This window comes from Haplochromis burtoni, unplaced genomic scaffold (assembly GCF_018398535.1).
Source record: "Haplochromis burtoni strain Fernald_Lab_line unplaced genomic scaffold, NCSU_Asbu1 Contig_307, whole genome shotgun sequence".
Lineage (NCBI taxonomy): Eukaryota > Metazoa > Chordata > Actinopteri > Cichliformes > Cichlidae > Haplochromis > Haplochromis burtoni.
The window spans coordinates 158,350-179,536 of NW_024582668.1; the positions used below are offsets into that span (position 1 = coordinate 158,350).

The 21,187-nt window shown below is 40.6% G+C and overlaps 2 protein-coding genes across 11 annotated transcripts; one reads left to right on the forward strand and one right to left on the reverse strand.

Annotated features, from left to right (window-relative positions):
- The first annotated feature begins 250 nt into the window (after positions 1 to 250).
- csde1 (cold shock domain containing E1, RNA-binding) lies at positions 251 to 15,345 on the forward strand. 9 transcript variants are annotated; one of them, XM_005941630.3, is made up of 22 exons: positions 251 to 378; positions 2,720 to 3,421; positions 4,313 to 4,576; positions 6,390 to 6,588; positions 6,712 to 6,878; positions 7,394 to 7,480; positions 7,877 to 7,974; positions 8,057 to 8,138; positions 9,193 to 9,321; positions 9,436 to 9,561; positions 9,683 to 9,898; positions 9,997 to 10,167; positions 10,249 to 10,413; positions 10,561 to 10,572; positions 11,878 to 11,985; positions 12,182 to 12,360; positions 12,470 to 12,582; positions 12,685 to 12,804; positions 12,886 to 13,064; positions 13,198 to 13,361; positions 13,458 to 13,590; positions 13,815 to 15,345. In XM_005941630.3, exons 3-22 carry the CDS (start codon positions 4,451 to 4,453, stop codon positions 13,860 to 13,862), a joined length of 2,622 nt encoding a protein of 873 aa, XP_005941692.1. In that variant the 5' UTR covers positions 251 to 378; positions 2,720 to 3,421; positions 4,313 to 4,450; the 3' UTR covers positions 13,863 to 15,345. The 9 variants fall into 9 exon arrangements, with proteins under 9 accessions (XP_005941692.1, XP_005941691.1, XP_014195320.1 ...); XM_005941629.3 differs by lacking the exon at positions 4,313 to 4,576 and adding an exon at positions 5,651 to 5,839; XM_014339834.2 differs by lacking the exon at positions 4,313 to 4,576 and adding an exon at positions 5,651 to 5,839 and having other exon boundaries at positions 9,997 to 10,137.
- rassf11 (Ras association domain family member 11) lies at positions 15,156 to 19,252 on the reverse strand. 2 transcript variants are annotated; one of them, XM_005941654.2, is made up of 3 exons: positions 19,214 to 19,252; positions 17,825 to 17,944; positions 15,156 to 17,734 (listed from the first exon to the last, which is right to left on the reverse strand). In XM_005941654.2, the coding sequence occupies exons 2-3, from the start codon at positions 17,925 to 17,927 to the stop codon at positions 16,419 to 16,421; spliced, it is 1,419 nt and encodes a 472-aa protein (XP_005941716.1). In that variant the 5' UTR covers positions 17,928 to 17,944; positions 19,214 to 19,252; the 3' UTR covers positions 15,156 to 16,418. The 2 variants fall into 2 exon arrangements, with proteins under 2 accessions (XP_005941716.1, XP_042084101.1); XM_042228167.1 differs by lacking the exon at positions 19,214 to 19,252 and having other exon boundaries at positions 17,825 to 19,205.
- Between the last annotated feature and the right edge of the window lie 1,935 nt (positions 19,253 to 21,187).

The window sequence follows — 21,187 nt, forward strand, 5'->3', positions numbered from 1 at the left end:
TCCTGTATGGGGAGAAAACTTAGTTATGGCGACACCTATTCAGTTTAGTTATCTAATAAATGGCATGATAGTTATTATTTACTCATTAATCGAATAATTAATGGGTTTATTATTTATTGAACTCGACTGGATTACTCTTACATATCTGTTTTCCAGTCTAGACAGCGAGGTAGATAAAATGTTGACGTTACTATAACGCAAATGCCTCCCATCTCTCTTTGCGGCGGTTTCTTATCAGCGCCTTGCGTAGCCACTCTTCGCTTTAGGATCTTTGGTCTACCTAGTATCGTCAAATATCGCGTTAGCCGCCTCCCTATCTCTACGCAATGTGCCGTGCTGCTTCTAGCGGCGCTGGTGACAGTGCTGAAAGCTGTTGGGGTGAGTTTTTAATATTTTATCCCTTTTAGCAGAAGAATTTAAGCGTGTACTGGTAATATATCAATAATAGTTTTCTTTTTTGGTCAGTGAGTACTTAGAGGTGAATTGGTGAGTCAGCGCTTAGTCGTACGCACAGTTCGGGCCTGGGTGGGGGCTGCCTTGTTACAGCTCCACATAAATCACGCGAGGGCCGAGGAGTACAACGGCATGCTAGCTAACGGTAGTCGCTACTAGCTACTTAGCATTGCCAATGGCCTAGTTATGCTGTCGAAGGTATAAATAAACAGGCGCGTGATGTTTTTTCTAAGACGTATTAGAGTCTGGCGAAGAAACAGCACGTGTGTAAAATGAATGTGGTTTACTTTGGAGACAAAAATGGCATTTAAATAGAATTAAGCACGAGGCTTATATCTAGCTTCTTTGTTGTTCCGTCCTCGTGCCGTTAACGCCGATAATGTTATTATTGCGTTATCGACGTAAAGAAATGAATAAACTGAGTGTCTATATTTAACGTTGTTCTTGACTGGCAAGAAATTAAAATGTAAATAATTATAAGTACTTTTTAAAGAACTGTCCTGGTGTCGGCAGTCACTTTTGGCATTGTCTGTTCTTAACTCTATTGTCCGTTTAGCTTAAATAGCCCGTGTTGCAGGTTGGCGTGTGATACGATCCAGTTCTAAAAAACGTCTCCATTAAAATATGATTTCCAGTTTAAAAAAATTCTTTATAATCAGTCCCAGCTAAATTAATACATAGAAATTCTATGTATTTTGACTAATGGCCGAAACCACATTAAACATTAATGTGAAAGAGAAGTCGAAATGCTATCTCTATGTACAGTGTACAACGTTGAACCGTTGCTTAATTACCAGCAAACTTTATGTTCAAGGACTCCAAGCCGCACAGGAGTTAAGTCATCAGGTAATTACAAAAGAACTGAATGCGTTTTAGTTAAAGAAATTCTTCATCATTAAGTGTTGCTAAAGACAGTGGAGTAGTAGCTGTTTACGACGATTAGCATCGGCGAATGTTAATCTGTCAGGTTCTGTTTGTCCACACAAGGTCAGTAAGACATCCTTAAATGTGATTGTGCCGGGTTACTTTGCTTAATGAGCAGAACAGAACTAAAGGAACGAAGTTTTAACGAACTATATTTTAGTTTGTGTGTTTTGAAATCGACTGGTTAGACGTAACGTTCGCGATGGCGTTGCATACCGAAACGTGTTGGATCAGGCCTTGTTGGCAGTTCCAGCTGAGGATAGCGGATTGCTGAGAAGTCACATGGTGGTTCCTGTCGGGGCGGTTGTTTTGTTTGCCCAGAGAAAAGACTGTCGTTTAATAAATGTCCAATCATAAGAGGTATCTTTCCCACTCGTGTTATTAAATAACAAACAGACAAAACTGTAGTTTGGTCCCAATTTAAATAATAAATAAATAAACAAAACAAAAAAACCATGGTTAAAACGGCCGATCGCTGCTAGTTGTGTCGTGAGTTGATTTATTTATTTTTTTTCTCGTTTCCTGCGAAATAAAAAGCAGAAAAAATCGTAGATGCCACAGAAGCTGTCTTCGGTTCCTGGCTCATAACCTTTAATACACTTATGCAGTCAACCTTGTAGCAATCACATTTGAGCCTTTTAACAACGTCATATTCTAACCTAGTGGGATGTAAGAAGGGAGACATTGCAACATAGTCACAGCAGAATAGATATCATGTGTCCTTGGTTGGCTCAGCTATCTTGTTTTCAGAGCAGGGTATTTAGGTCAACAACATCCTGCTCTGGTGTGCTGTATGTTACTTGGAGTTTCTGGAAAAAAGTTTTGTTTTTTTTTTTGTTTTTTTTGGGGGGGGTGGTCATACACATGTTACAATGCTTTGTTTGATTGCCAGATTAGCCCCTGTGAAAATGTTTACAGTGGTGTGCATGCAGAACAACTGGGGGGCTGAATGATGAAACAGAGGGCCTTGGTCTGAAATGTTGCCATAAATAACATAGCCTGAACTGACGGTATGCACAAGGACTTGTTGATCCAAAGTACTTGTCAGCTGCCTAGCATTGTATCTAGAGGCATTTGAGGAAAGCTTATTTTTGTACTTGAGTGCGGCTAAAGAATCAAATGTTCCAAAAAACCTCAGGCTGATGGTGCTTGGGGTTTTTACTTGTTTTCATGTGACAGAATAGTCGTATTAGCTGACAGTGTAATTACATTTTTCTCTCTCACTACAGACTCATGGAGCCCTTGGGCCATTTTGTATTTAACCTAAATTTAGATCAGTGGAGTTGGTGATAAGTTTTCATCTAACCAGATCTTCTTTTTTTCTTCATCCCCCTTCAAACAGTATGAAGTGAAACCGAACTGAATTTTTGTACCATCCGCAACTGCTTCAAGTTCAGATCAAATCAAAGAAACTGAAGACAAACCTCCCAAAACAAAGTCAACACTGAAGAAGCGTGGGTGAAAAAGGATCACTTCAAGGATTTAAACGCAAGAAGTAACCAAATCCTGAAACGACCAAAGAATACGCACATCATCCCAACTGCGAAGTGGAAGAGAAGCAAACTTGCGCCCAAGCATATTCTGAGAAGACCAGAGTTGATCTGAAACCAGAAGTTTGTGCCTACTCAACAGCTTTGACAAAGCACACGTCCCAACGCTGCTCCTAGCCCTCCTCATCCTCACTACACCGCCGACTCACCACCGGGGTGTGGAGTGGGCTGCTATCTGCTAGTTGTTGTTGGTTTTTTTTGTTTTGTTTTTTTCCTTTTCCCCACTCCCATAGCTTCCTTCCCCAACTTAACCCTTTTTTTTCCCTCCTTTTTCCTGAGCAGTGTTTTTTGCACCTGCCTTTGCCTTTTTGTTTTATTTTTGCTCTAAATTTCCACCCCCTTTTTTTTTTTATTTTTTACTTTATGCAACATCTAGAACTTGTGCCAGAAACTGTAACAAGTGTGCGTGTTCAACTGTGTGCGTGAAGAGGTCCACAAAAACTGCTAGTTCATCAAAATCCTGAGAGATACAAGATACAAGGCAACCAATAAAGGTAGGTCTCAAGTCAGTTAATGCCCTTCATAGCGTGTTTTTGATGGCTGTAAATGTACTTCTGGTTATGCCACACGTTTTGCTCATCATTACCTCTCTGTATTATTAGGTTTATTAGTGGCCTCTTTTGGATTGTAATATTCTTATAAAACTGGTATCTGATTCAGAATCTGCATTTGTTAGATGCACTACATGATTCACACATGCTTTAAAAACAGATTGTATAACACTTACCATTGCACTGTTTTGGGGCAGTATACCGAGGATGTTGTTTATTCACATTTCTTTTTTTCCCCTCAGTCACTAAAAACCAATGCGTTTTCATCTTTGTCAAAGTTATGCAAACTAAATTATTTGTTTTGGACCTCATTTAAATTTCTCTTTGTAGGACAATATTTTAAGCTGTTGTTTGCAGCAGCCAATTCCAAGCTACCGCAGTGCTTGGTTAGACTTGAATCTTGCGTACTTATTGCTTTCTCCATGTGACATCACATCCTTTTGGTGGAGTGAGTGCAGGAAATGATACTTGATGTAAAATTTTGATTTGATCTTAGTGACCTCTACATTGTCCTTTTGTTAAAGATAACTTTTCTGAAAATGTGAAAGAAGCCAGCACCACTGAGCCACCACCACCTCCAAATACTTGAAGTAGTCATTCAGTTTTGTTGGAAAATGATTTACTTGCCTTCCCTTACCTGATCCACACTCTTCCTATTTTGTCGTTCTCAGGCCATACCCCCCCCTCCCCCTCCTTTTTTGCCTTCTTTCCCCCCCCTTTTGTATCCTCTCTGGGGATTAAAGCCTGCAGCTATTTTCCTTTTTGTTTGTGACACTTGGCACACTGGCTGACTTGCCTTACCTATTATGTTTGTTCCTCTCTTCACCCTTGCAGACATCCAGCGGTGTATCATTGGGTGGTTGCATAAGAATAGTATTTAACACTCAAGCAAAAAAATCCAACAAAAAACAAAAACTTATATCAAAGTTCAGCAAGTGCTCAAGCAAGTTTTGTTCAAGTTTATGGGAAAATATGGGCAGCCCCTGGAAAGGCTTTGTTGAGTTTACCTTGCCTGCGTCGCCACCCACCGCGTTTGTTAGCGCTGACCTGAGCAGCACCTCCCCTGTCGGACTCAGCCTGTCGCCATATGGCCGATCCGTAAGTTTCACCTTCCCACCTTTCTACGTGCCCCACCCCATCGAGCACCCATCCACCCACCTTGCCCCGCATCTTTGCTGTGAATGGCATAACTTCTTTCATCTTTTCAGGCTCCCAAGAATAGCCTCTACTCAGTTATTTTCTTGTAGGGTGAGGGTGTTCTGCCAACTAGACGTCTGAAATTTGATGTAAATGAGCACTTTTAATTTTCGTTTTAAATCGTTTTTATTTTATTTTTTTACATTGTACCCTCCCCGATTAATATTCAGACTGGTAAAAGGGAGTGCAGTGACTCAAGATGGACAATATTAACACTTCGACGTAACTACACACAAAATCCAGGACCACAGATGCATATGAAAGGTGGATACTTGTTGGTTCTCAGGAAAACTGAAAATTGATCTTAAGTAGATGGTATTTACAGTACTCATCCATCAGCACTGGACCAAAGCCCTTAATTCTGTTTGGGGATTCATGTACATTTGCGTTGTGTCATAAGGATTCGTGATAGTTGCAGGACAGAGGCTAGCAAGAGGCTGCTCTGGGATCCCCTCCCTCTTCCCCCATTACTCATAATCCATCACCAACTTCCTGTCCACTGTAGATGCACCGCTCTTTGACCTGTCATTTGCATTTTCTGATTCTCCATCTTTACTTTGTTTTTGTTTTTAATTGCAGCACTGTATTTAAATCATTCCCATGACCGTCTGTGCCAATAATGTATTTTAGATATCTTTTTAGTGTTGCTTCCTCTGTAGATCCATTCCTGTTTGAGTGCGCTCTAGTACTACCAGGGTCTTGGTAGTGCTCCAAATATCGCTCCCTTCAACATGAAATTTTCAGGGTTGAGTGATCTGATGGTTTTACTGCCTGCTATTGTTCCTGATTTAAGTATTGGTGGTGGTTGTGATGACTATTATCTAGTCCATTGCTTTTTGTAGAACACGTCAGAATGTGGTGGGCCTAAAGGACTCTATAATACCTCAAAAGTTGAGTTATAAGTTCAGCAGGTTTTGTCTGAGATGATGGGAAACTGTAGGCAGAGTAAAAGCCAAACGTTCCATTTCTCTGCAGCATATCCCAGTCCTGTCCCCAGTGTCAGAAATGGAAAGAGGCTCCTCTGAACCTCCAGTGGCTCGCAACACTGGCTCTACCCCATCTGCTTCTACTGGTCCCGTACCTATCCCCCGTTCCTCCTCCGTCTCTTGCCATCCCCACCCAGGCAGTAAAAAACACAAGCGGACACCCTTGTATCAGAGATCAGTAAGGAGGCATATCTGATGGTGCCCACACTGACCTAACCACTCTGAGCTGCTGGTGTGTTGTGACTTTTGCTAACCGCATGGATGAAAACAAATGCCCCAAAGATTAACTAGGGTGCTGTGAAAGAGTTTTGACAAGTTTCTGGTGATATTGCCATGTAATCAGTAGTTGGTTAATGGATGGAAACACATTGAATGTTTGTCTAACCAGAACTGTGTGAAATTCTGCCACACTGCTGTAAATGGAGTGAGTCAAGTTCAGCTTCAGGTGCATGAGTGAAAAGGAAACCCTACTGTGTTATGTTCGTGGTCTAAGTTTGAAATCAGTGCGTCTTAGCCCCCAAAGATTCTCGTGTGGCTTTACTTGCTCACCCTGCCCCCTCCACACTTTCCTGAAAGTGCTATACTTGCATGTTTGATTTTTCATTTCCTTTTTATTTATTTTGTTTTAGGTTGGCATCCAACACAGCTGCTGCATCCTAATTGTTAAACTACATGTTTATGTACTACTGGTAGCTTTCTTTTTAACACTTGCTTCTCTTCTTCTCTAGATGAGTTTTGACCCAGGCATGCTCCACAACAATGGGCACACCGCATATGCCAATGGCTCAGGGCCTGGCATTAGAGAGACTGGTGTGGTGGAGAAGCTCTTGACGTCCTATGGGTTTATCCAGTGCTCTGAACGTCAGGCTCGTCTCTTCTTCCACTGCTCCCAGTACAATGGCAACCTGCAGGAGCTTAAAATAGGAGGTGAGGGCGACTTACTGAAAAGAAACCTACTTGATTTCCTGCTGACTTTATTGAAACTTAGGTTGTATTTGTCATTTGAAGTTTGCTCATTTTCTTTTCTATTTGTTGTCCCTTTCTCTGTAGATGATGTAGAGTTTGAAGTTTCCTCTGACAGGCGCACTGGCAAGCCCATAGCAGTGAAGCTGCTTAAGATAAAGCCAGAAGTGCTGCCAGAGGAGCGCATTTCGGGCCAGGTGGGGCCAGACCTGCACGCCTATCCCTTTACTGTGCTGCATGGTTATATTCATCCAGTTAAGGAATACCATTTTATTTTTGGTTATGTCCTTGTCTGTCAGCTTAGCTTTTTTATTTTATTTTTTTGGGGCAAGCAGTGTCATTCTTATAACTGTCAAGCTTGTCTCTCATCCTGATTTACAGTTTAAATGTAAACTAAAAACTGGCATCAGTGTCTGCTTGAGATGATGAATGTCTGAACAAATGTGTACGAATGAGATAATTTCTCACTTGACAACTCGATTCTGTATTTTATACAACAGCCAGTTTCCCAAATACTTGGTATCATTGGTGATAAACATAACTACATGATGCCACTAACCTTGTTATTTGATGTAAACAAATTACTCAAATCTTCATTTAGAGCATTCATGCACCTGCATTTGTACAATTTGAGGTTCAGGCATTTTATTCATCTCATTTCCATAATTTTTTTTTTTTTTTTTAAATTTGGCTTTGTAGCTGTCTATTCAGCCCAATGAAACAGTGGTTTTAATGGCTTCTACCTGTAATTTTTCCCCCCTTACTGCAGGTTGTGTCATCAATCCCGTTGCATTTGGATGGAAAGTCTGCTCCTGGACAGGTGCCCACTGGCAGTGTCTGCTATGAAAGAAATGGGGTAAGATAGGTGGCATGGATTACACTTTGAGTCAGCAAGCTGCAGGATGTTAATGTAATGGAGTGGGTTTCTTCTTTGAATTCATCTCCTGTCCTCTGTAGTAGACTTTGTACGGAGGCAATTGGTTAAGTTCATGCATCTTTTGTTTGATCAAATAAGCATTTAGCAAACTCAATCTAACATGATTACTAATGAAAAAGGGCAGAAGCCAGTGTTTGTAGGTGTTGCTTTTAGTCAAATTAGGTGGCACTGAGTCAATGTAAAGCCTTCAGCTTCCACAGCACATGGCAGTCTTTTCTTCACTCAGTTTCATTGTTGGTAGTTTTGAATATTACATAGTTTGAGTTATTAGGGTTTTGTTTTTTGTTTTTTTAAATCGGTGGTGTCTTTTCACAGGAAGTATTTTACCTTACATATACTCCTGATGACGTGGAGGGAAATATCCATTTGGACACGGGGGACAAAGTCAGCTTCTATATGGAGACCAATAAGCAGTAAGTGTGCAGCACTTGTAGCATAAATGCCATAAGCAGCTGTCACTGGGTGTTTAATGTTCATTCCTTTGTGGTTTTTCAGTACTGGTGCAGTCAGCGCTCGTAATATTCAGCTTGTGAAGAAAAAACAGATGAGGTGCCAGGGTGTAGTGTGTGCTACAAAGGTAAGATCCAATCAAAACACTTTTTCTCTCTAGTGGAATATCTTTGAAATTTGACAAAACAAATTGCCTAGAACAGTTGAGGAGTATTGGGTGAACTTTACGGTTTGTAAAGTTCGCTTGGATATCTAAAGCGTGTGTGTGGGGCTGTCCGATATGACCAAAATCTCATATCCCGATATAAAGACATCTATCGTCCCGATAACGATATAAATCACAAAAATGTAACATTTTCTGTAAATTCTGTGAATCTCGCGCAGCTCGACTTGCGGGAAGTGTTTCCAGCTGCGCGTCATGTAGCTGGAGTCGAGTGTTTTAACCGATGCATGAAACTATACATTTTTAGACATAAGTTGTAAAGGCTGCTGTTTTCTTTGAGTATTTATTACACGGCGTGCTGCGGGGAAAAGCCTGTTCTAACGTTTGAGTCTAAGGTTTATTTTTTTTAGCACCTGGCGGCTTTTTAACTTCTCATCCGTAAATAATCTGCTCTTTCACGTGATTCAGTTTATTTTGAAAAGTCTCAACAGGATCTTGAGCTTTATTGTGAAAGGTTTATGTGGAACATAAACAAGCGGACACGCGATGCTGTTACCGTCGTTGTTGCTAACCACAACGCATAAAAACAGGCGCTTGTCCGTCCGTAGTGTGGTTATATTAAATATAAGAGAAAGAGAGAACTTTAAGAAATTAATATAGCCACTACAGTGACCATCAAAATGATGAAAAAATATTGCCATAAACAGTTTATTTTGCGACACCACGAAACAAACGATAGCATAAAATGAAACGATAGACGTTTTTATATCGTCATCCGATATATATGGTGTGTGTGTGTGTGTGTGTGTGTGTGTGTGTGTGTGTGTGAGAGAGACAATGCTGTCTAGTCACATACATGATTTGTCATGTTGTAGAATATAACAGTGGTTACAAAAACAACTTAATTTTACCCTTGGCAGGCTTTTTTCCCTCTTCATTCGTTCTCAAGCTTTATTACAATTGCTCAACTATTGAAACGGGACCAACCTGTTATGCTGTGCCTTGTTTTCAATTTCAGGAGGCCTTTGGATTCATTGAAAGAGCAGATGTGGTGAAGGAAATCTTCTTTCACTACAGCGAATTCAAAGGTGATCTAGAGGCTCTTCAGGCTGGAGATGATGTGGAGTTCACCATCAAAGATAGAAATGTGAGTACTACCTTTTAGGAATTTCAGTAGAACGTTTTGAAAATGTATCTCTCTACTTTTGACTGTCTTTGTGTAACTCTTAAAGGACTTTGATTAATTTGTAACCTTCAATAGGGTAAAGAAGTAGCAACAGACGTGAGGCTCCTCCCTCAAGGAACCGTCATCTTTGAGGATATCAGCATTGAGCAGTTTGAAGGCACCGTTGTAAAGGTCATTCCCAAAGTCCCCACCAAGAACCAGGCAAGGAGATTCTGATAAACTTTATTTAGTAGAAGACAGTTTGTTGTTGTTAAAGGGAGCATGGACTACAACCCAAGAATTTAAAACAATTTTAACAGATATGTAAACTTTGTTTCCACAGAATGACCCTCTGCCCGGTCGTGTCAGTGTAAGGATGGGTTTCAATGACAAGGAACTGCCGTTTGGCGAGAAGGACACAAAGACCAAGGTGACACTTTTGGAAGGAGACCACATACAATTCAACATCTCTACTGATCGCCGAGACAAGCTTGAGCGGGCTACCAACATCGAAATCTTGCCAGACACTTTCAAGTTCACCAAGGAGAATCGTGAAATGGTAGCTTGCAGAACAGCAGCTATAAATGGTTTTAATTATATATTATAGTACATTCATCACAGATGTTGATTATGGTGCATCATCATGTATTCTTTTAGGGGGTTATTGCAGCTATACGCGATGGCTTTGGATTCATTAAGTGTGTGGATCGGGATGCCAGGATGTTCTTTCACTTCAGTGAAGTCCTAGAGGAGGGCCAGCTTCATATCTCAGATGAAGTGGAGTTCACTGTTGTGCCTGTAGGTCCTGTTTATAAGCTTTTCAAAAAAGTATGTATTTTCTATTACCTAAGCAGGCACATTCAAGTTACTTTTAAGTAAAAATACTAATATAAATGTCATCCCTGCCAGGATATGCTGTCAGCTCAGAGAAACCATGCAGTGCGCATTAAGAAGCTTCCAAAAGGCACAGTGTCTTTCCATATCCAGTCTGAGCAACGTTTTGTGGGTGTAGTGGAAAAGGAAGTTGTTGGAAACACCGCCAAGAACATCAGTCCCACCAAGGGCAAGGAGAAGGTAACACCGCTTATAACTTAAATCATCCCCATTTATGACACAGCCCATTTCCCCTCATCTATCTGTATTTTCACACTGTTTTAGTTCTAATGTTCCTCTTTGCTTTCCTCCTTCAATGACTTCCTGTTCATGCTCCTTGTTGGTTAGAAAAAAGATAAGGTAGGACTGAGACCTTCTGCATGAAGCTACATGAAAGTGCATCACAGTTAAAGACACTCCAGTTGTACAAACTATCGGTGTCGCAATTTGTTTTACTAACACATAATCTAAAGAAGCTTTTCATCACGTGAAGTCTAGAAATCCAAATGATCAAGTGAAGTGTTGTGGTGCCGAGACTTGCTGTCTGATAAATCTTTCTCTTGCTTTTAAAGGGTAAAGTTGTAGAAAAGGTTAGTCTTTGTTAACCTCTAACCCTCTGGTGTCCTTCACCTCATTAATTTACAGTGTGAGGTTTGATCATCATTTAACCCATGGAATCTGGAATTGAAGCTTCACTTTGTTGTAGGGCTGCACAAAAGTAATCAGGATGCTAGTGTTTTGTTTTGTTTTTTTGTTTTTTTTTGGGGGGGGGGGGGGGGGTTCTCCTCCTTTTAGTGGTTGTCAGCCTGTTGTATTTAAAATGTGTGTGGTGTTCACGAACACAGTATCCTATTAAAACAGCGAGTTTTTGGTTCTTCCTAATAATTGTAAACTGCGCCCAGATTTTTGATTTTGTTTTAACAGTTCAATTAAGCGCTATTGGTTTTGCATTCAAAACGATGTACAGCAACTGAAATGGCAAACGATGGATTAAGAGCCATTTTCAGTCAAGTAACAGTGTTTAGTTTTTTTATTATAAACTAGAGCGGTGAATAATTATGCAGCCCTAAATTGTAGGGTAAAGCTCGACACTGCTTGTAGTAGATTAGGTGTGTACTAACTAGGCTGCTACAGCATGATGCATTGCACACATTTATCTTTAATGCTTATGTAGGCTGTGTGCACAGAATTTTCTAATACACTAGTCATAAATGACTTCTCTTTTAAATTGGTGACATTGCTAGCTTATGCTCATTTTGTTCAACTGTAGCATTGCGGAGACATTTGGCCAGCACTGCTAGTCTTAATTCAGTGGTCCCCAACCCCTGGGCCTCGGACCGGTACTGGTCCATGAGTCGTTTGGTACCGGGCTGTGAGAGTTGAGGCTCAGGTGTGAAATGTAAGATTTTCAGGGTTTTTATCGGTTTTCAGCGTTATTTTGTTATCGTTAACTCGGTTTTCCTGGGTCTTTTCACGTGTGTTATGAATAAATCTTTTTATCGGTACCGGTACTAGTTTTATTTTGTTGTATTTATCTGCGACACCTTAAAGGCCGGTCCGTGAAAATATTGTCGGGCATAAACCGGTCCGTGGCGCAAAAAAGGTTGGGGACCGTTGTCTTAATTGGAAAGATGATCCAAGTTTGATGTGTTGCTTTTATTGTAGGAGTCTGAGGAGGGAGTGATTGCATATGAAGACTGTGGAGTGAAGCTCACTGTGCCATACCATGCCAAGGACCTAGAGGGAGGAAGTCACCCACAGGTTGGGGACAAGGTAGTAACACTTTATTTTGCTTGAGCGCAAATATGGTTTCCACTATGCATTTAGCCTAATTAGTCCAGCAAACAGTTGATGCTACAATTCATCTTTTGAAGGTTTGAAGTTTAGTTGTTGAAAGCTTGAAGCTTTTTTTTTTTTTTTTTTTTTTTTTTTTTTCTCTCCCCATGCAACTTGTGTGTTTGTCCTCTAGGTGGAGTTCTCAATCAATGAAGTGAAGCGAACTGGCCAACAGAGTGCCGTCTCCATCCGGGTCCTCAACCGTAATGCCTCTGGTGCCAAGAGACTGCATGGATTTGTTGCTGCACTGAAAGATAACTTTGGTTTCATTGAGACAGCAAATCATGACCAGGAAGTGTTCTTTCACTACAGGTAATGATTTAAGTTTGAACACACCTCTGGGTTAGAGTATTCATTTATTAATGCCATGCAGATAACTCGCTTTAGTATCAAATTCTCAGACTTGTGCTTTTGTTTTTAGTGAAATGTGCGGAGACTTGGATAACTTGGATCTGGGAGACACAGTGGAATACAATCTCTCAAAGGGAAAAGGAAACAAAGTCAGTGCTGAAAAGGTCACCAAGGTTGCTGCAGGTATCAGTGATTCACTTCCAGTTGTTTTTGGTACATTTGTAATGTTTGACATTTTGTAGGTAGGAATGATTGCAAATAAAATCCACTGCTTTCCCATCATAGTGAATGGAATTGGTGAAGATGTTGGTGGGACAGTGATGACAGGGAAAGTTATCCGTCCTATACGTAGTGTTGACCCCTCCCAGACTGAATACCAAGGACTTGTTGAGTTCTCAGAGGAAGGTTGGTATCCCATTATGACTACACATGTAAAACAGTTTATTTGTAGAAAGTAAAATTGATTCCTCCTCCTTTAATTTTCAGGCGGATCAAAAGTGCAGAATTATCCATTTGGAATCATGAGTATGGCAAACAAGTCTGATTGTTTGCAAAAAGGAGAACAGGTGAAGTTCCAGGTTTGCACAATAACCCAGACTGGACAGAAGATGGCCTGTAATGTGGTTCCGCAGCGTAGAGCCATGGTGGAGTGTGTTAAAGACCAGGTAGTGTTCAGTTTTTGTTTTTTCCTCTCCTCAATTGCATAATTAAAAAAACAACAACAAAAAACACACTGGGTAGTAGGTGGACGTCATACTTTAAAACTCAAAATTGTGATTAATTCCCGCCCCCCTCCAGTTTGGCTTTATCACATACGAAGTTGGTGATAGCAAGAAGTTATTCTTCCATGTAAAAGAAGTGCAAGATGGTCTGGAGCTTCAGACTGGGGATGAAGTGGAGTTCTCAGTTGTCCTCAATCAACGCACAGGAAAATGTAGTGCCTGCAATGTACGCAGAGTCAGGTAAGAACTTGATCTTTAAATTTAGAACTGGACTGTGGCTGGTATGTTTAAACCAGTGGGCCTTCACATTGTTTGTTCATTGTGTTCCTCTTGCAGTGAGGGGCCTAAACCAGTGGCGACTCCACGTCCTGACCGCCTGGTGAACAGACTGAAGAGTATCACGCTTGATGATGCCAGTGCTCCTCGCCTGGTCATTGTAAGGCAGCCTCGTGGTCCTGACAATTCAAAGGTATGATGAGATTATCAGATGGTGCCACATTTGAATTGTGCTAACCTGTAAGTTTGTATAGTCTTTTTAGAAATGACTTTGGCTAAAATGAATTTGGAGCCATCCATGTTACTGATCAGAATGAAGTAGAATGAAATCATTTGCTACAGTGACTAAAAAAGACACTTGGCGAGCATTTCAGGGGTTTGATAGTTTCCTTCCTTAAACTTATTCTGTCTTTACAGGGCTTCAATGTGGAGCGGAAGACTCGCCAGCCTGGTGTCATTGACTGAGCAATACAGGGCCTACCCCCATTTGGTGTTGGAGGGACGCTGTCGCCGAGAGCAGCAGCAGGGGATAAGGGAATTTAATTTGACACATGCTTGTACACAAACTCATCCGCAAAACATACGCACACATACAGTAATTGGCATGTGTAATCTTTGTCCCCAGTCTGCAGTGGAACTTTTCTTATTCCACAGTTCCCTGCCTCCCATGTATGATGTACTTGATACAGAGTTCCACGCTGCAGTGTACATGGGGACCTCTGAGTGTGTGCGTATGATGTATCCTAGAATTGATTAGTGTGTAATGGAGGTATTTGTTTCTAAGGGGCTTGTTCCCTCCAAGTCAGAGTGGTGACTGTGTGGCTGTCTACGTCCTGATTTTGTTCTTTGTCTGGAATTCTGCACCTGTAATCTGTCCGCTAGTTTGACTGGGCGAGTGACTGTTGGCATGTGTTTGAACCTCAGCTCCATATTCGTTCTTAGTTTTTGCTCCCTTACCGATGGAAACGTAATAACTTCGCTATCAGGTTTCCACTCCTGTATGCTTTCCTACAAAACGCATAAAGCAAAGCTCCCTCCATAAGGAGGATCATATTTCTCATATGTGCAAGCTTAAACCGAGGATTCCTCTCTGCTCGTTTTTTTTGAGCAGTTTTTAATGCTTTATTGAAGTGGAAGCATGGCGCGTGTGATATATGTGAATGTCAAAGTAGTTAATCTAATGGGATTTAATTCCACCAGTCTGGAGTTTTGATGCCTTTTTGGTATTCACATGCTCCACTTCAGCATTCTTTTTCTTCCTCTTTTCCCTCTCCCCTCCCAGGTGCAGAATTCCTTGTGGCATCTTATATCTGCAGTTCTTTTATACTTTTTTTTTTTTTTTTTTTTTTTTTTTTCCCCCCCATCTTGTTTTTTTTGTTTCTTCACATAATTTTCTTGGGTTTTTTTTGTTTTGTTTTGTTTTTTTTCTCCATCGAAACTTAATCTGCTAATATTAAGAATAAGGTGCCTAAAAACTGAGAAGCTAAAAGTGAAATAAAAAAATAAAAATTTAGATGTGTCCTCTGATCCCAGCCAACCGCCAAAATATTCAGAACAATCTTAGGGTGGCTTTCTCTTAAAGTAGGAAAAATACTGATATGCATCCCAAACCTGTGGGTTGACGTATACTATACGTAATGTGTGCTTTTTTTTTTTTTTTTTTTTAAGTGGAATTTGGAAACTTCAAAAATATAACACAACCAATGTAACTTAAAGGAAAAGGGGTGAAGTATTAGAAATTCAGTTTTTAAGAAAAACTACATTAGAAATCAGGAGATCAGCTTGTGCACTCTGGAGATGAGCTGTTGTGCCTCTGCACATTAAGTTACAGTCAAAATTAATTTCTCTGGAGATCACCGGGTTTCAGTTGAACCGCGTACAGAGGTTCTCATGTACTTTTGTTAATGTTCTTGAATGAGACAATTGAATTAAAATTTTATGAAATTCACGAGCTGTTCTGTTTTCTTTTCAGAGGAAGCCTGTAGGTGTTCTTTGAGACTGAATAAAACAACTTGAAAGCAAAATAAATGCTTGTGAAGTTCATTTTATTATATAGAGCAGTTTGTCTGACATTGGCTAGTTGTGAGAAAGACATGCATAAGTAATCAGTTAATAAAACTACATTTGATAAAACATGTTTTATATTCAGTGTTGTCTTTGATTCCACTATCAGCTGTTGTAGCCTGGTGATGTCTGTAAAATCTCAGAATGGTTGCATTTGATGAAGAGGGAAGTCAGGTTTAAATGTGAGGGGGAAAAAAATGGTCAAGATGTCACACCAACACAGCTACAAATGAGAGAGAAATAAGACATCGATGTATTTGTGGTGCTACGTTCCCTGTAGTGAGTGGAAAATAAATTGATCACTGCAATTTTCCATATCTGCCAGTAAGAATGACCAAAGATCCACAAAACCATGTTTTTCACAAAATTTGAGTCTGTAAATGTTGTGTCTGTATAGATTTTAAGATGCTGGTAGGACAGTCCAACTACAATATTAAGACTGTCTTGAGGGCAAGAAGCAACAAGGTATGTGCATTCTGGTGTTAAACAGCAGTTGCAACAAAAGCAGCATTGTCAATCAGTGTGGGTACACTGACAGCTGATGGTGAGGATAAATTCATAGAGAAAGCTTTCAGTCTAGTCCTACATGTCAAATCAGTCTTCAGTTTGGCTTGCTTGAATATTATGAAGTCAGTATAATTATTCATTGGTGCACCAGAGCAGGTTTAAGTATGAAAAACACTTCAGATGTGCTAAAATACAGAGGAAGTCAAATGTGAAATAAAACTAAACTGGTCTCTTCCTTTTTAATTTCAGCTCCTCCTTTCTCTTACAATAGTTTTTAATGATCTGTTTAATTATTTTGGACCCACTGAAGGTAAATAAGCTGAGGAACAATTAAAGTTCAATACTTGCTGAAGGGCTTTATCCCAGCCCAGAACATGCAGTAAGCACTGGTAATAAATTTGGAATGGAAAGTGTGAAGGATCATTGTCTTTTAACGCCAGGACATTGATTCTAAACCTTGGTGCTGCTCAAATATATAGTGAGCTCAGAACGGTGAATCACCTTCTGAGTCTGCGATTGAGATCTATGGGCTTCTGACCAGCGTGTCCACCACTCCCTTAGCTCAGTGGGTCCAGTGGGCCGTCGCTCCTTTATTTGGTTTGGATGAACTAGAGCGCGAGGATGGCTGGTGTCTTCTCTGGGCAAGAACTTCCTGTTGACATTTACACTCCCATCTGCACTGGATTGCTCCAGATTGTCATCCTGGGCCGAGACGGCGTGAATTTCACTGGCACAATTTGAGTTGAGTTTTGAAGCAGTCTCAGAATCTTCTTGAGCGGCACCTCTGAAAAAATCAAGCATTTTACACTTGTACTCCTCCAGTTTAGTCTTGCACTCCACGGCCTTCGCTCTCATCTCGAGGAACTGATACTGCAAATCCTTCTCGTAACCTTCCTCTGATTGTAACTCGTTTTCCCAAAACCTGATCTGCTCCATCTCTTCTTCCACTATCATCTCTTGTGCTTCCTGTTCAGCGATTCTGGCCCTTTGACGTTCCTCAAGGTCAAAAATCTGCCTGTCTATACGTGTTATCTGGGCCTGTAGGTCCTGCAAGGACTTGAGCTGACATATTATGGTTTCTCTGAGAGTATTTTTCTCCTCCACGGTCCTGGCAGCAGTTGAACCACACAGGTTGGATTTTGCCTCATTTGTTTTTTTAGAGTGTTTGCTTTCTTTACCCCTTGTCTGATTACCTATGCAGCAGGAGGTTTGATGGTCCAGTTCTGACTTCAAAGCTTTTTGACCTTTCCCTTTGCCTCTGCTAATGCTACCAGAGTTATCTTTTTCCACAGTGAGTGAGAAATCCAAAGAGATGCGGTTCCTTTTATCCAACTTACTGCTTTCCTTATCATGGGCAGTGCTATAGACCTTTCCTTTCCCCAGACTTTCCAGCCAGTCCCAGGCCTCCTCCATGAGTGTCAGAGACTTTCTTTTTGGCCTTTTCAGGTCTTCTTGCTTCTTCTCACCTTCTTCCCTTAAGCAGGATAACATTGGCAAGCTTTGGCGATGCAGGCTCAGGGAGCCACTACTCCTCCTCATTCTGGAACCTACATCTTTCTTCCTTAATGGCGGACAGGGTTGATATCGTCCTACTTTTGCTTTGCCCATTTCATCCAAAACAGATGCTCCTCTGTGGAATAGACTGAGCTGGACCTCCTTGGACTGCTCACCGTACCTCTCCAGGGTCTCCAGAAGACGTTCCTCGGGTGTCATGCACCGCTCAAAGTCTTTAAATTTCTCCCGTAACGTGTAACGCCCGGGTTGACCTAAAGAACAAGCAAAGAATGAGGATTCGTCAGCATATCAAAGTAACCTTTATCACCAAGTAGAAAATGTCCAGCATGCTGTGTACGCACCCAATGCTTGAGCCAGCACTAGGACCACTTCTTGGCATGTCGTTTCCCTTGTTACTCCACATACCACCCGTGGGATACCATCCACAAAAACCTTCACTTCCATTCTGTCCAGTCTTGGATCTGCCCACCCAAAAAAAAGAGAAGAGATTAAAAGCGTGTGGCACACTGACCAGAGTATCCTGTTGTCTGTGTTAGGGGAAGTGGTGGAGACAGCTAAATAACCCTCATTAACATTCACTGTAATCTGTCTGCCCATCATGTGTAAGTCAAGCCTCAGGGCTTTGGAGAGCGTGACAAAATAGCAGAGTTACGCACCACGGTGAATAAAATGGCAAACAGTGTAGATACCTTTCTTTTATGCCTTTTCTTTCAGGATAGCAGAAAGAGCAAAATAAGAAAGATGATGGGGGCGAGGGGTGTGGAATAGCACATGGATCAGTATTAGCACATTCCCACAATGTCAGTTGTTTCAGTGCTATTTAGAATCCCAAACCATAACACAGGGCCACAAACCCCAAAACATGTACGTTACACCTGTATCTATGCACACTTATCTGGCTGATGATCAGGCAGAAAAGCACAGTGGCCCAAACAACTCAATCTCTACTGTCATGGTCTACTCGCTGGCGGTCATTCAGAAATAGCTGATCAACATTTGCTACTAAGGATGGAATCCATCAAAGATAGTTCTGATTTTTCTTTTCCTTTCTATCTTAAAAAAAAAAAGGACTTCAGATATCCAGGAAGAGGATTCTCATTACAGGAAAAGGCTTCTGCGTGCAGTTAAGGAGTTGAAGGCATTTACACTGGTATGTCAGGCTCAGGTCAGTCACAGATGTCTCTATGGAGAGATGGTGTGGCTCAAATCTGTATTATATCAGAAACTGCCTTGGGAATATGAGTCCCAGAAAGTTAATTCGAGGTAGTAGCAAAACGTGTCTCTTATTGCATGTATGTTAGAGTCTATAACATTTTGAAGTAGGCTGCATGCAGTGAGTTACACTGATTAAGAATAAACCCAGTGCACAGGGGTGGGCTACTAAAGTTTCAGCTTAAGTGATTCATTTATTGGTAGTAGAAGGTCATGGGGTAGAAGTCAGTTTAGTAGAGTCAGCTGACATGGACTTTATAAAGTCTTGCTAGGATTTGGAGGGCTTAGGAGGTCGTGTAATAGGAAACATCTTAAAAATAATAAGAATTATTATTATATAGACTAAATGTGGTGTCAAAACAAGCAACTGATCCACCTAAGAAAGTCTTTCGAGACCCTTTCTAACTAAGATCGTCTGCATAACTGGAATATTCTGGTAATTAAATAAGTAAATAAATAATAACAGAAAAGGGGCACTTGCTACAGAAAATCCATGGCAAAATCTTGTAGAGACTTACCTCTTTGTCCTGTCTGCAGCACAGATGCTCGCACACGTTTGTTCTGGGGAAGTGAATGTTCTGGTGGGGAGGAATAGTACAGCAATTAAGACCAATTAAAATTCCTGAACACATCACTGGGGGAAACTTTCTGATCCCACCCTTCTTGCATCTTTCCACTAAAAAAGGAAAACACAGAAAAACCAGATCTATATTACTAAATGTTTAGCGATATAAACCTTGACACGTTGCCCCGGGCAACATTAAAATGAAATGAAACACATATTTCTAGACTTCGCGTCTCGACTATATGCTGTGTTGTATTGTGCATGCATTCAGTATTGGCATTTGCTTTTATTATTTATTATTTAAAATTGATCTTGTGTATTCATAATTACAGACTAGATGAAAGTCCCACCATGTTTTAGGACAAATCCAAACATGAATCCAGATGTGTGTTTTCACCAGCGGTAGATGTTAGCTCTGGGTGTTCCTCTTTATCTTTCAAGCAGGAAGTGTGATTACAATCCAAACACAACATACTGCAGCCCTCCACCAGCACATGTGAGCAAAGAGCAGACTCTTTCTTGTGCACCAGAACCTTTTTTTTTTTTAGAAGAACAAGTTTAATCTTGTTCTTGGTACATTTAGACTCAGTGGCCTTTATTTATGCAGAAGTCTCCCTGCAGCTTTCAGAGGAGCAGATGAACATCCTGTAGAGGCTGGGAAGACTTTATTCATTTAGAGGAACTATAGGTAGAACTGTGTTAACATTGCACTTAGGAATGTTCAATCCCAAACATCATGTAACACCAATTTGGACTATTTATCCATAGGAATCACTCAGTTGTTTGTGTGCTACATTTACAGTTTACACTCGTGCTTTGGTGTTTCTTAAAATCTCCTACAATATATCCCCAAAACTAAGGGGAAATGTGGAAATCACAGGAAACTGCTGCATGGCCAGATCCAAAGAACGCCTGTAGAGCGGGAGCCAGACACTGTGACACCTGTTGTTATTTGGTAGTGTCTGGCAGTTTGGATGATGATGATAGGAGTAATATGAGATGGACAAACTTGGACACTCTGCTCCCTCCTGCCTGTCTAAATCACATTTAGGCTACAGCCGCCAATAACCTCTCAGGTTCATATTGAAGAGTGTAGATCTCTCTGGAAAGACGAAATTCTTGAATCAGTCATTTTAGCTGTTTATCCTTGAAGTTCACTCTCACGTGGCAGATCGATACACTCTGTTCCTTGTGGCATTTGAGCAGGAAGCACTGATTTTTCCTACTGAGGCATGTAGCTGTAACACTTTAGTTAGCATTTTTGTGCAAATTGGGCACACCAGCTAAAGTTTGAGAGGATTAAACAGATCTCTTCTGTTTAAGTTAATAGTAGAAAAAACCTGTCGTTACAATTACAAGGAAATGTAAAACAAGATTGTGAAGTTTAAATACTTGAAAGGTATTTTTGTGAAATTTGTGCCCTATTTTAAATGATTTTTAAAAAAATCCTTAATTCACCTTTAATAATTTAAACATTCCCATTCTGGCATTTTAATTCCCAAAGTCTGAACTGACTGACTGCCCACGTCTAACTTGATCTCTTTAACTAGTAAGAGGAACCTTGACATTTAGAATCACATTCCCTAAAAATAGATGGCTTGTTGGTTTGTGTCTTCCAGCTGCACAGACATCGGGAAATGGGAGCGTGTGCAACACAAATCAACTTCATATATTTTCATAATATATCCTGCTATTCTGCAGTATTTAGCCCTCCAGATAGATTCATTTTTATTTTGTCTGATTCTGTCAAAAGCTTTAGAGTTAAATGGAATTTAATTTTTGATAAAGCAGTAAAACTACATTAGAAAACTTCAACAGCAATGACAACTGAAAGAATTTATCCCAAGGAAGCACTGGAATATTTTCATTTCATGAATTACAATGAGGCCCCAGGCTTTTCTCCCAGTTAAACTTTTTTTGTTATTTT

What these genes read in the sequence shown, in the direction of transcription:
- rassf11 (XM_042228167.1), bottom strand. Translation starts at nt 18,083, where the DNA reads ATGATGGGCAGACAGATTACAGTGAATGTTAATGAGGGTTATTTAGCT. An exon ending in AGTGCTGGCTCAAGCATTGG is followed by an intron (nt 17,735 to 17,824) that starts GTGCGTACACAG and finishes CTTGTTCTTTAG; the next exon opens with GTCAACCCGGGCGTTACACG.
- csde1 (XM_005941629.3), top strand. Translation starts at nt 5,681, where the DNA reads ATGGAAAGAGGCTCCTCTGAACCTCCAGTGGCTCGCAACACTGGCTCT. An exon ending in GCAGGAGCTTAAAATAGGAG is followed by an intron (nt 6,589 to 6,711) that starts GTGAGGGCGACT and finishes CTTTCTCTGTAG; the next exon opens with ATGATGTAGAGTTTGAAGTT. An exon ending in CCAAGGAGAATCGTGAAATG is followed by an intron (nt 9,899 to 9,996) that starts GTAGCTTGCAGA and finishes GTATTCTTTTAG; the next exon opens with GGGGTTATTGCAGCTATACG.